At 45.2% G+C, this 13,811-nt stretch overlaps 1 protein-coding gene across 1 annotated transcript in view; it reads right to left on the bottom strand.

Annotated features, from left to right (window-relative positions):
* Positions 1–2,391: 2,391 nt before the first annotated feature.
* Positions 2,392–13,811, bottom strand: part of LOC148514860 (protein-glutamine gamma-glutamyltransferase 5-like) — a 66,163-nt gene continuing 54,743 nt past the window's right edge. Inside the window, exons 11-13 of the mRNA XM_088480774.1 lie at positions 11,737–11,897; positions 5,997–6,133; positions 2,392–2,630 (exon numbers count right to left, since the gene is read on the bottom strand). Coding sequence (XP_088336900.1) covers positions 2,480–2,630; positions 5,997–6,133; positions 11,737–11,897 — 449 coding nt within the window. The 3' untranslated portion in view covers positions 2,392–2,479. The remainder of the gene's footprint in view (positions 2,631–5,996; positions 6,134–11,736; positions 11,898–13,811) is intronic.

Below are 13,811 nucleotides of genomic sequence, written 5' to 3' on the forward strand. Positions count from 1 at the left end.
AATCATCAGCTCACCCATGGACTTTTGTTACAGTATTTATATATTTGTTTAATTCCATGAATCTAAATACTCCCATTAAACCAGTTGCCTTTCAGTTTAATAAGACCGTTCCTGCTTCGACTCCTGATTCCATCCCGAGTCCAAAAACCCCCCATGTCCTGACACCCTTTATATACTGCAGCCCCAGCCCCTTTATGGACAACACAGCAGCAGCCTTCAGCCCCAAACGCCGACAGGAAAAGTTGGACAACACACTGACACAGACAGTGACAGCAACACGCCTGTTCAGTTCACCATTCACACCCGTAGTGAAAATGGCGCAGATCACCGGGACCTTTATAGAATCCAAATCCACGAGAATCCAACAGCGGAAGGATAATGTTTTGCCTCGTTTTGAGATCCGAGTCAGGCGGGGAAACCTGAGCCGGTCTTGGATCACACTCGGAATTGCAATGTTTGGGTGGGTCCGGTTCTCTGGGAGGGATTCTACTTGGAGAAAGGGACGTGATCACCTGGCAGCAGGTAAGTATGTTTGAGTGGGTAGGTGTAGTCCCACTGTAAAATATAATAGTTTCCTTATATTTCACACTGTATTACCCCCGCACCCAATGCTCCAAGGGAGCGGGGAAGAGCCCCGGGCTTCAGACCAATCCTGTAGTTTTGGGGGGGACCCCTTCTTGAGGGGGTCCCCATTTCCCCTGAGATCCCCAGCTTGGCCTGACCGGCTAGGGCTGATAATGCTTTGGCCATGGAGCCCCAGTGAAAAGGGCATTACAGCCTGGCCATTTTGGGTCCGGTGCTGGTTTTAATTATAGGGGGACCCCTACGCAATTTTTCCCCCCTATAATTAAAACCAGGACTGGTTTCTAAATTACGGTGGAACCCTACTCATTTTGTTCCCCGTAATTTTAGGAACCAGGTCTGGCTGGTTAGGCTATTGGGGGGGGGGGGGACCCTCTGCGTCTTTTTTTTTTTTTTTTAGAAAAAAACACTTTATATTAGGTATTCAGGCAGAAACATACACAAATCACAATGATCTGTGTATGTTTCTGTCAAACTCGCAGCTCAGGAGGTGGTCATGACGACGTCTCTCCCATAATGCAAAGCGGCTGGAAGAGCCATGAGCAGCGTCGGGACCAGGAGCGGGGTTTCAGGTAAGTGGTTTTTTTATTATTATTACATCTGTCTCTACTGGGGGGCTACTACTGGGGGCAGTACCAGGGGGGGATTACTACTGGGGGGCACTACCAGGGGGGGATATTGCTACTGGGGGCACTACCAGGGGGGGTTATTACTACTGGGTGCACTACCAGGGGGGTATTACTACTGGGGGCACTACCAGAGGGGGAATATTACTACTGGGGGCTGTACCAGGGGGGGGGATTACTGCTGGGGCAGTACCAGGGGGGGATTAATACTGGGGGCACTACCAGGGGGGGATATTGCTACTGGGGGCACTACCAGGGGGGTATTACTACTGGGGGCACTACCAGAGGGGGAATATTACTACTGGGGGCAGTACCAGGGGAGGGATTACTACCAGTAGCTGCTACATTTCCCACCCTAGGCTTATACTCGAGGCAATAAGTTTTCCCAGTTTTTTGTGGTAAAATTAGGTACCTCGGCTTATATTCGGGTCGACTTATACTCGAGTATATACGGTATATACATTCAAATGGGATAATTAGTATCATTTCTCTGCATTGGTTATTAGGCACAATGATCCCTATGCATTTTCTGAAAAATGTTAGCGTGGTTTCATCAACAAATAGATCTTACTAAGTATTTTTGGGCTCGTTTACATGTGGATGTAAGTCAACTTTATGACACGTCTCTCAGATGTAGCCGTACACGCCCACTGTAACACGCGCTCATAGGTGCTGCTTTCACAATCTCCCTGAAATGCTTTTTCAACAGTAGGCAAGTATGTATTAGGTTGGACATACTCATTCTTTAGCACCTGGTTCTTTCTTTTTATTCCAGTAACCAATAACTCTGCTTCTAGAAGTGAGATGTTCTGCCCCCTTCTCTCATATACTGTAATTTGCTCACTATCAAATACAGATTGGGCTTTTTTCCCTGATGGTGAACTTTAACATGAAATGATAACAAAACATTTTTATGACTTAAGTTCTGTTTTGCAGCAATTGACACTAATGCAGATACCAAAAGTCATAAATTATTCATAAAATATAATTTGATAAATAAATCATATTTACTCAAAAAAGAAGTGGAAAAGTGTATTTAGTGCAAATGTGGTGCAAACTATTTTCACTCAGTAATTTATTCCTACTATATAACAAAAAAGAGAATTATTTAAAAATGCATTTCACTTTAATTTACATAAGAAACATTAGTGCATAAAAAAATAACAATATGTAAAATTTGGCATAATAAGTTGCTGATGTTCTGTGTTTCCCAGGTTATCGTAACAGGATATAAGTAGTGTATGTCTAATGTTATTATTACAGACAGCTAATCATATCCAGGGTATAGTGATGATCGCACTTCCCTTGATGTATTTGATCTTGTTACAGGAAAAGTTCACTTCCAGCTGTAGGTCTCCTCTTTTAAATGGCACACAGAAGATCCGTACAAAGCCGACACGACCAGGGAAAATCTGATCCATACTGAAAGCAGGAAAGATGTTAGAAATAATACACCATAACCAATCTCTAGAGAACTAGATCTCACTTTTTTTTGTTCCAAAATGAATGTTGAGAGTACAGTACATTAAAATATGTAAGTGTTCTATAATAAGATAAAGAAGTTAGCAAACTAAACATTGGGTACCTACATTGGTGGCATGAATATTGTTCATTTAAAAGATTTTAGCATTCTGGGGATCATGTAGATTTGGATGCAGGCTTCTTGTGTGCACTGGGGGTCATTCAGACCCGCTCGCGAGCGGCAGTACGCTCGCAAGCGGGTCGATTTTCCCACTGCGCATGCGCACGATGGAGGGAGCTCCGTCGTGCGCATGCGCGAGACCCGGGGAGCGACGGGCTTTCCGTCGCTCCGGGTCTCGCACCAAAGGGGGTGTGCTGTCGATGTTGATTGACAGCACGCCCCCTTTGGTGGGCGTGCTGGGGGCGTGCCTGCCATTCGGAGGCGTTCCCATGGGAACGCCTACCGTCTCAAGCCGGCCCCACTGACATCACTAGTGATGTCAGTGGGAGTGATTTTGGCTCTGATAGAGCCAAAATCACTCCTGGGCTTGCGGCAGCGAGACCCTACCGCAGGGTCTCCGTCGCAAGCCCGATCGTCGCGATGGTCAAGACCATCGCGACCATCATCATGGACGCTCGCATAAGCTGTGGGTGGTAACTTGAGGACGCTCCAAAAAAAGGTAGGATGGCCCTGATTCAGAGCGAGCGCTCTGGTCAGAGGGTTCAGCTCTGAATCAGGCCCCCTGTGTGTACACACAAGAAGCCTGCAGCTCGGCAAGGGTCGCATATGCAAGGGTTGCCAAGAAGGGGGTGTAGGTATTATTTACCCAGGCCCGGGCTGGCCGGAGGTGGCCCAGGTCAGTAGTGCATCGGGCAGGAGGAGAGAGGAGATTGCTTCTGCTCAGTGGCAGCAGTCTCTCAAATCCAGCCCAGCTCACACTGCTGTGTGCTGGGCTGCGTAGGGTCCAGGGTGGATGTTGCCACTCAGCAGCAGCAACAGCGAAAAACCCTTATTTGCCTGAACAGTAATCTCCCGCCCCCCTGGATCTAAACTGCAGCAGCCAAACTACTGGTAGTAAGTGTATCAGTGGCAGGGATACAGACGCACTCAGGCAATTGTCATCATCAGTTTGTATTATGTATTAGCCTACTCTCTAATATGACCCCTTCCATCAGGTACAAAATGCTCTATTCCTGGACTTCCCAACTAATGTATGATTGTGTTGAACTAGGTAATTGATGAGGACGTTTTTTTCAACACAGGTGACTGAAATCATAAATTTAGAAGGAAGTCCAGGAGCAGAGCATTTTGTACCTAATAGAACGGGTCATGTTGGAGGGTCTGTATTAGGGTCGGTCACCTGCCTCCAGACAGGTGCATAGATATCTCTCTAGTAGTCAGCATTTCATGCATTTAGATGAACATGCCCTTAATGCAATCTGGCCACACTTACAGGCCCCATCTAACCTTCATTCAAGGAGACGTAAGTGCAGAATACCACCCAGCTGCCATAGGGATGGTTGTGGAAAACTTTTTGGTGTGTATGCGCAGTAGAAAATAACCTAATTTGCATACACAAAACTCAAACTGTGTTGACATCCAACTCTACATGAGCCCCTCTCTATTTCTATATCTGAAATACATTTTGCTATTTAAGGCTGGCAAAACACTTGAGTATAAAAAACAATGCATACCCGCTGCTTATTAAATGCTGAGGAACTTTTCAGATTGTTTTTATTGGTATTTTTTAAAGAGTATACCTGCTAGGGGAAATGCTGAATTTATACTTCAAAGTATATCTGCGTGACAGACTAGAAACTTTTACAACACTGGCGTCACTAGGGGGGTGCGGGACGCACTGGGTGACACCATCTGAGGGGGTGACACCAAAATAGCAGAGCTGTGCTGCTAATTTGGTGTCACCCCTTCGGATGGTGTCACTGTGAAGCCAGGACACAGAAACAGGCAGGGAGATACTGTAGGCTGCCCCAGCAGCTGCAGGAGCGCTGGGAAAGCTCACTGTGTGCCGAGAACGGGAGGCAGTAACGCCCCCAAGATCGGCACACAAGGGGGCATGGCTTTGCTCTGCGCGGCCACGCCCCCGTTCCGTGAAGCCACCCCCCCTCCCGGGAACGCACATGGTGCGCGGAAGGACACAGGACGCCCGCAGCTGGTGTCACTAATGTAAGTGACGCCTCTGGTTTACACTAAATTTAATTGACCTTTATTTTTAGCAGCTGTTTGTTATATATATTATTTGCTAAGTGAAAATGCTCCTGATTAATCTTTGTATTAAGGGCCTGATTCAGAGCCGCTCATAAGCGGCCGCTCGTTCGCTCCGAGCGATGTTTGGCCAACTGCGCATGCATACGGATCGTTATACGCATGCGCGAACCAGTCAGTGCGGTCGAAATTCATGTGCTCGCAAAATAGCGAATGCCTGATAATTTGAGTGACAGGAGTAGGCGTATGTGGGTGGTAACAGGGGAAGGTGCTTGAAAACGGGGAGTGCAGATCCGAACGCAGGCGTGCTTAAAGGTCAAAACGGGCATTTTATGGGTGTGCATAATTAATACAGCAGCGTCATTGACCACGTCACTGGGTTATTTTATAGCCAGAACTGCTCGCAAAATTGTGGTAGCAAAAACCAACCCCAAGAATAGCGAGCAGTTCATACGCTGGTCGATGTACTCGATTAATCTAATAAATAGCGGACATGAGGTAGGATGCCAGGGGGCGTATTTTTTCAAAAACCGACCGCAAGTTTTGTTCGCTCGTTCAGACCTAGAGGCGTGAACAGACCGCAAAGAGCGAACGGTTGATTTGAATAGCCACCCCTATTTTCTGGACGAGCGAGCGCTAATTGCGTCCGGCTCTGAATCAGGCCCTAAGAGCTTTGGATAGATATATAAAATGTTGCATCCCAAATGTAGGTGTAATTCGGCGCATCTGGCCACAATTTTCAAGTGGATAGTAATACTAAATGCAAAACACTCCTGGTTTTATAAATCCTGAAGCCAGAACTGCGAATAGTGCTGACTTAGGGGCTGATTCAGCTCTGAACGCAGATTCCAATTATCATGTGCAGAATGGGTCCTGCATGATCGCACGCAGCCCCTGCTATGCCTCTGCCTGATTGACAGCCGTGATTCTCGGATCAGCTCCATGCCAGAACAATGATGAATTGCTCCGGTGCTTGCGCAAATTATTATGTTAATTATCGGGGTCCGATAAAGGATAGACCCCTATGTTTGTAATAGATGAGGAAATCCACTAAGTAAAAATCACACTGTATATAAAGATTCTACTGAGAAGACAATACTTACTGTACTGTGATGGGGCCACCCGGGAAGAGCCCTGATCCTTCTGCAGTCATAACACAGCTGCTGAGAATCTCATTGAGAGGGTTGAAGAAGGACAGGATGACACTAAGAGGTTGGTTGAGTTTTGGCAATCCATAAATCTGAAAGTCATTAAAGAAAAGAAAGAAAAAATCATAAAGAAAAGAATTGGTCATTGTGTTATCTGTACTATTCCCTGTACCATGTATCTACATACTTTGTATTGTCACATCTAAACATTTTAGTTGCAGCACTTCTTAGATCCAATTATAATGAGAATGTAACATATTATTGGAACTAGAGATATTACTGTGATACTAGTGCCTCTATATTGCCAAGGTTTCTAAAGAATGGATATACTGCATTTTAGGTTGCACTACCACTTAGTAAAATGTGGCTGTGCAACCCACCCAGATTCATACCCAGAGGCCTGGGGGATGTTACAGCCATCTTGCCTGGGACTCTATTACTCTGTAATACAGAAAAAACTAATTTAGGGTCTATTTACAGTATCAAGCAATGATAACCCTTTTTATGGTATATTCACTGATTTCTCCATCTGCACCTCTTATTTTGCTCCATAAAAACTCTGGACCTCATTCAGAGGCGCTCGCAAAATGCGAGCTCTCGCTCTGAATGAGGGCGGCCGCATATTAAAAATGTTCCGGCCTCCTGGCCGCTTGCTAGGCTGTGGGTTACCTCCCACAGCTTTAATGAGCGGCCAGGATGATGGTCGCGATGGTCAAGACCATCGCGACCATTGGGGCTTGCGACGAGACCCTTGTGGTAGGGTCTCGTCTGCCGCAAGCCCCAGAGATTTTCCGGCTTGCGCGTGTGCAGTGTGGTTGCTGTGCGTGTGCAGAGGCCAACATCGACCCGCTTGCGGGCGCTCAAGCGCTTGCGAGCGGGTCTGAATGAGACCCTCTATCTTATAATGGTGTTATGCTTACCTTACATGTCCGCTGCTGTCCAGACTGTACCATAGATTCTTCTGCACAAGTGCAGCTTTTTTGGGCCACACATGCGCAATATAAAGTACAGTGGCATAACGCGGGCGTGGTGAACAGGGCATGTGCCTTGGTGCCATGGCAGGCCCAGCAGTGGGGGGCGCCAGAAGCCAGGGTGGATTGGGCCGGACCACGTCTGTTATCAGTGCCTTGGGACTCCCTGCCACAGATAGGATTGGCAGCCGCTGTCCGCCTGTCACAGTGACAGCACTGCGGCTGTGCTACAGTGACACTACAGTGTACTACACACATACACACATTGGCAACGCAGACTGCAGCCTGGGATGTGGCCATGGATTCACGTGAGGAGGAGCGACTGGGCTGCGCTGCAATGCTTGCAGCTTCTGCATCCTGTATACCTGGCCTGGATCACCGGCTCACCCCCTCCCTTCCTGGCCTGGCCTCTACCCCCATGGCCATGCCCTCTAACCCCGCTCCTGATTGGAGCTTGCTGCAGGTCCTCTCCTCATCCAGGAAGTGTTGCTGCATGAGACCCACATAAAGATATAGGGCCTCATTCAGAGGCGGTCATAGGATGCAAGCAGTCGTTCTGAAACGGCAGCCGCTTGCATCCTGAATGGCCGCCTCCATGTTGGTCATTAGGCTGTGGGTTAACACCCACAGCTCTAACGACCGCTAAGGGTGATGGTCGCGATGGTCAAGACCATCGCGACCATTGGGGCTTACGACGAGACCCTAAAGTAGGGTCTCATCAACCTTAAGCCCCAAGGAGATGATCATCATCACTGATGATGTCAGTGGGGCCGCCCCCAAACGGCAAGCGTTCCGACAGGAACGCCTCCGTTTGGCCGGGAACGCCCCCGGCCCGCCCAGCAAACGGGGCGAGCTGTCACTCAACATCGACAGCTCGCTACATCTGCTACGAGACCCCTAACGACGGATCACCCATCGTTAGCCGGGTCTCACGCATGCGCACGATGGAGCCGGCTCCGTCGTGCGCATGCGCACTGGAGCAACATCGACCTGGTTGCGAGCTCGTAGAGCTAGCGACCGGGTCTGAATAAGCTCCAGATTTTTTTTTAAATAATCCTATCTGTTCTAAAGAAGAATAGATTTAAGTTTTTCTCTGTGACAGTAAAGTAATGAGAATGATTGAGAGGAGGGGCCAGTATGAGGGAAGGAGCAGGGTGTTGGAGAAGAGGATGGGGCTGCAGTGTATATGGAATGGAAAGGAATGTTCCCAGAGTGACAGAACGTGTCATGTTGACAAGCCCCCATTTTCCATGTTACCACGCCCCTTGTGGCATGTGACCACTCCCATTTTTGGTGCACGCACACAGTTGTGTATGGGGAGCGCTATTCTTCATCTTGCCCTGGGCTCCAAAGACCCTAGTTACGCCTCTGATAAAGTATAATCTCTAAGCCATTAATACACTTAAGAGACTCCAGAATGGGAGTAAAAGGTCCAATGTATAAAACAGTTCACATTGGACACACTGACAATAGGAAACCTAAGGAGTATAAATACATTGTAGCAATTCTGTAAAGATTAAATTAGCTAAGACCGCACAGTAGTTATGCACATTGCATACAACTGGTTAAGATATTAATAGCAATTTTCTAGATATGTACATTAAATATTTTTTTTTGTATTACAACTTATCCCTGTTTTATAAAAAAAAAATATATTTTATTTTTAGTTTTTTATCTTCTGGATCCTGGATGCCCAACCAAGCTCTAGGTGCAGTGTGGTATATATTACCCGGCGATGGCAGATCACTCATGAACAGTAAGGACCCAGGTTGTCCAGAAATGTGATATGTCTGTACTTACTGTAACAACTGCTCGCCAGCATCATCAGGGACCTGAGCATTGCTCAGCTGCCCTGACAATTGTTTTTTTTAAATAGTCATAAAATATCTCAGTAATGAGTAATGAGTGGCCATATGTATCTGTATTTTCAGGGATATTTGATAAATAGACCCTAAAGCCTCTGCTCATGTGAACCCTGTGATTCCAACTTCTATAGCTATTGTTTTCTTTCCTCACTATATGGGGCAAAATGAAATATCACCAGAATGTATGAAGTGTAGATCGCAGCAGATATTATATAGACATGCGCAAAAGCTGGCACAGTGATTGCCGCTTCAGCACTTCCTTCTCCACTGACTATCCCATCCCCCCTCCCTCCGGGACATACACTACTCACCTGGACTCACCTGGCCGCCCAGGTAAATCGTCTATGTTCCAGCGGGAGAGGGGAACAGGGTACTTCATGACCTAGCAGAGGGGGAAGTGCCGAATGGATGGACAGTTCCCAAATGCGCAGTATCTGTGCCGAAGTCCAAGCCCGAAAGTAAAGTGATTAGAGATCACTTTACTTTTTATACATTGCATGCAAGGGTGTTACTAGGGCTACATGAGAGGGGCAGCCACCCAGGATGCAAAGCTGAAGGTGGGCACAGGGAATTCATATTTTAGGTTAATTTGATTACAATTTAGGTCTTGGGGGGGCTTCAGAATTTCTTCTTTCCCCAAGAAGGTAAAATTTCAAGTTACAGCTTCGATAGCATGAATGTTGATTTTGTTTAATCCCACAAAACTTAATTTATTACCACAACATGGGGCAATTCGAATGATCATTATCAGGACTAATTCCTGAATAATGGCAAATATGCCCTTACGTTTACCGACAGCAACTGTTTAGTATGTACCCCATATGTCCCAAAAGTAGATATATTGGGCCTGATTCAGCACGGATCACAAGGCTGCGTTTGCACGCACCCACTCGCTGCGAAAATATGCTAATGAATGCAATCACACGGCAACAGCTGCACTATACCAAGACGCCCATCACTGTATAAAGCTGCCCACTTCCCATGACATCCGCAAGTCAGCGAAAACATCGGAACCATCCCCACAGTTGTGGTTGGCCTGACGCTATCTCACCAACTGCTAACCTTCTTGTCACCACCTAGACCTCTGCCAGCGTATGCAATCGCAGGGGCTTAATTATGCACGCCCCTGTAACGGATTTCAAACACACAGGCACACCTTCATTCCGCCGACCAACCCGTACACCCCCAAACGGTCACTTCATGTCAATCACCATGAGATGGGACTGTGTGCTCACTGCGATAGCTTCCCGATCGCAGCGGCTGGTTTGCTATGCATACGCATGTGCAGAGCACAAAAATCGACCATCTGCGTGTGAATGCAGCTTTGCGATCCAACCTGAATAAGGTCCATTGTTCAGCACAATATCTGGTTCAAAAAACCCATTTACAGGGTATACCGTACTAAGGAATGCTCCTGATCTGCAATTGTTTTCAGATGTGCTGCCAAACATTGTGCTTGTCATAATGCGCCAAATGTAATAGCCTGCGGGTTTGCAGAGTTTTACAATATTCAGTTTATTTAGCAGTATGATTCAAAAAGTAGCAATTTTTTTAAGGCAGAACCAGGTTTTTTACTTAGGCATAAAATAAGTCCCTCATAACAATGATAAGTCTATCGTAACAATGATAAGTCTATCGTAAAGGGGCCTAGCCATTAGGCGACCTGAAAGTCTGAACGTCTAGCGTTCAGACCTTCAGGTCGCCGAGGTGCGGGCACCGCACTGAACGGCGTTCACTGAACGTCATTCAATGAAGGAGCCCAACCTCCTATCTCTGAACATGCCGAACCTGATGAGCGTAGTCAGGTTGAGGGGCATGTTCAGTAGATAGTTGGGGTCGGCAAGGACCCAGCGTGCACGCGCATCGCTGGTCCTTGACGGCTATCCATTACCTGACTTTGTGAACAATGCGACCAAAACCTCCTGGTTTTGTTCGGATTGTACACAAAGTCGGGTAATGGACAGGCCCCTTAACAATGATGAGTCTATCGTAACAATGATAAGTCTATCGTAACAATGATAAGTCTATCGTAACAATGATAAGACTATCGTAACAAGAAAATAATGTTTCAGTAATGTATCAGAAATGTTGTGAAAATGTGATGGGTGTTACTGGGCGGTGGCACATGTATAAATGGTACGCTCAGTGGGCGTGTTATGGGAATGTCGCAGGTATGTCAATGGAAGCGGCAGCATAGCACAACAATGAGCACAAATTGGAGGGGCAGCACAGTTATTGGAATTAATTAGAAATGCTACATTTTCTGGACTTTCTAAATTAGCTGTATTTACCCGCTCAGAGTCTTATTATGTATAACTGTGAATATTAGATAGACAGAAGGTTTTGTTTATTATTTGTTGTGTGCAACAAATAAGACAATTCTTTTCGCTATTTTTGCCTGTCATATGTTTAATTGTTAGTGGTAGCCCTCGCTAATTGGAATCAAACAATATAAACATATTTATTCTTAATACATTAGGGTTCTTTTGTTCTGTGATGATATAATCATCTTTACATTTCTGGTGCAGTTGTATTTGTCTGGAACGGCACTAGTGCTACTGCAGAACCGCCCGGAGCGTCCAAGGGACTCTACAGACAAGCAGCCTGTGGAGCTGCCCAGAGCGTTCTTAGGATTCTCCAGGCATTGCTCTACTTACCGGACTGGTGGCCCCTAGGCATGACATCACGGGCTTAGGGTGCGGGAACGGCACAGATGGTACGGCACCGGTTGTTCGTATAAGGAATAAGAATGCAACATATCACCTACTGCCTCAAGCTGCACATTGGCTGGACTCAACCCTCTGTAAGACCCAACATGTAGGAACAACACCATGATCTTGTAGTTATCCTAATACGTACCTGGATATCTACACCAGGGACATCAAATATGATGTTCTTAGATGCTAATTTAAGTTTCTTGCTCTGCAGATCTGTAGCAAGTGCAGTTACTCTGATGTTATTCCCGGGTCGTATAAATCTCTGGTAATGGTACGGCTGAATATGGAATCTTGTTTCTGTTTCTAGAATAAAACATGAATAACTGAATGAAATTCAATGATCTACACCAGCGCCTATTCTTTTTAAGGAAACTGCACGTTACAAATTCACGTTCAATAAGGAAAATTTGGTTAGATGTTATTGTAGTGTTCTTGAAAGTGTGTTGACGTACTGCATTACAGTCTGGTACGAAAAATAGCACCAGGGGGGATCGCAAGCTCTTAGGGGGAGATTTAATAAAGCTTGGAGAGAGATAAAATTAGAGATAATTAACACCAACCAATCAGCTTCTAACTGTCACTTTACAGGTTGTGTTTGAAAAATGACAGTTAGGAGCTGATTGGTTGGTGCTATTTATCTCCAATTTTATCTCTCTCCAAGCTTTATTAAATCTCCCCCTTAGCGAGAGTTGTACGTACAGCTGTGGGTATTGTTGGGTGTGATTTGCCGTCAATTGAAGACATCTACTCTTAAAACTGTCGTCGTAAGGGAAATAGCATTGTACAAGATTGTCATGACCATAACCATCACATTTTTTCCCTCCTTCCATCTAAAAGACGGATCAGGTGTATAAAGGCTAGAACATCTTGATTTAAGAACATTTATTTTCCATCTGTTATCGTCAGTTTAAATCAGTCAATCTGAAATGATAAATTGTGATTAAATGTGGATGTTCTCAATTGTAATTTTTGCAGTGACAATAAATATCTATCTATCTATCTATCTATCTATCTATCTATCTATCTGTCTGTCTGTCTGTCTATCTATCATCCATCTATCTCATATCTATCTATCTATCTATCTATCTATCTATCTATCTATCTATCTATCTATCTATCTATCTATCTCATATCTATCTATCTATCTATCTGTCTCATATCTATCTATCTATCTGTCTATCTATCTATCTATCTATCTATCTATCTATCTATCTATCTATCTGTCTATCTCATATCTATCTATCTATCTATCTATCTATCTATCTATCTATCTATCTATCTATCTATCTATCTATCTGTCTATCTTTCATCTGTATGTCTATTTCTCTCTCTATTATCTATCTATCTATCTATCTATCATGATAATAATAATAATAATAATAATAATAATAATAATAATAATACACTAACAAAATACTGTTATTTTATACCTACCAGGAATTGAATGTGTCGGTCATGGCAGCTGGTTGTACAGTGCCAAAATCGACAGTATTGTAGGTTACACTTGGAGTAAATGTGTTTAGCTGTGACACTGTAACTAGTATATTGTTTTGTATTTGCAGCTCTCACCCATAGGGCTCTATTTATTAACATTATTTTTACTAAAATAACACACCCTTTTCACATTATTTTAGTATCACCTATTGTTATTACAGGGCAATTGGAGTAGAATTAATAAAATTCTACTCCAACCCCTAAGTATCACTTATTTTTAGTAAGCCGATCGCATTTCCCATAATTGTAATGGGAAATGTGATCCGACCAAAGTTACTAAAAATAAAATGTGAAAAAACATCGGGGAAAGCCCTGTGATAATAACGCTACCTGGAGGTGGTGTTATCCAGGGTCTCCCCCGGTTACCGGACTCCTACTCTGCTCTAAAAGGCAGAGCCCGGAGCCGGTCCCAGTGATCAGCTGTGTGGTCTAAACAGACCGCAAGCTGATACACTGCAAAAAAAAAAAAAAAGTAAAAAAAAAAATTGACTTGCCTGACTCCAGGGACCGGTGGTCGGGTCTCCGGTGATGACTCCCCTCCGGTCAGCTGGTCTCCAATGCTGCACTGCGGCCCGGTCATCAGGTGATCGGCTCCCAGTGCAGTATGGGATATCAGCTGACCGGAGGCATGGAAGATATTCCCGGAGCGCCAATGACTGTAGGTAAGTGCTATTATTCGCGGGGGGTAGCGCGATCGTGGGGGGCGGGGCTTAGTGTCGGGAC

The sequence above is a fragment of the Taudactylus pleione genome, unplaced genomic scaffold (genome assembly GCF_031769625.1).
Source record: "Taudactylus pleione unplaced genomic scaffold, aTauple2 ptg000256l, whole genome shotgun sequence".
NCBI lineage: Eukaryota > Metazoa > Chordata > Amphibia > Anura > Myobatrachidae > Taudactylus > Taudactylus pleione.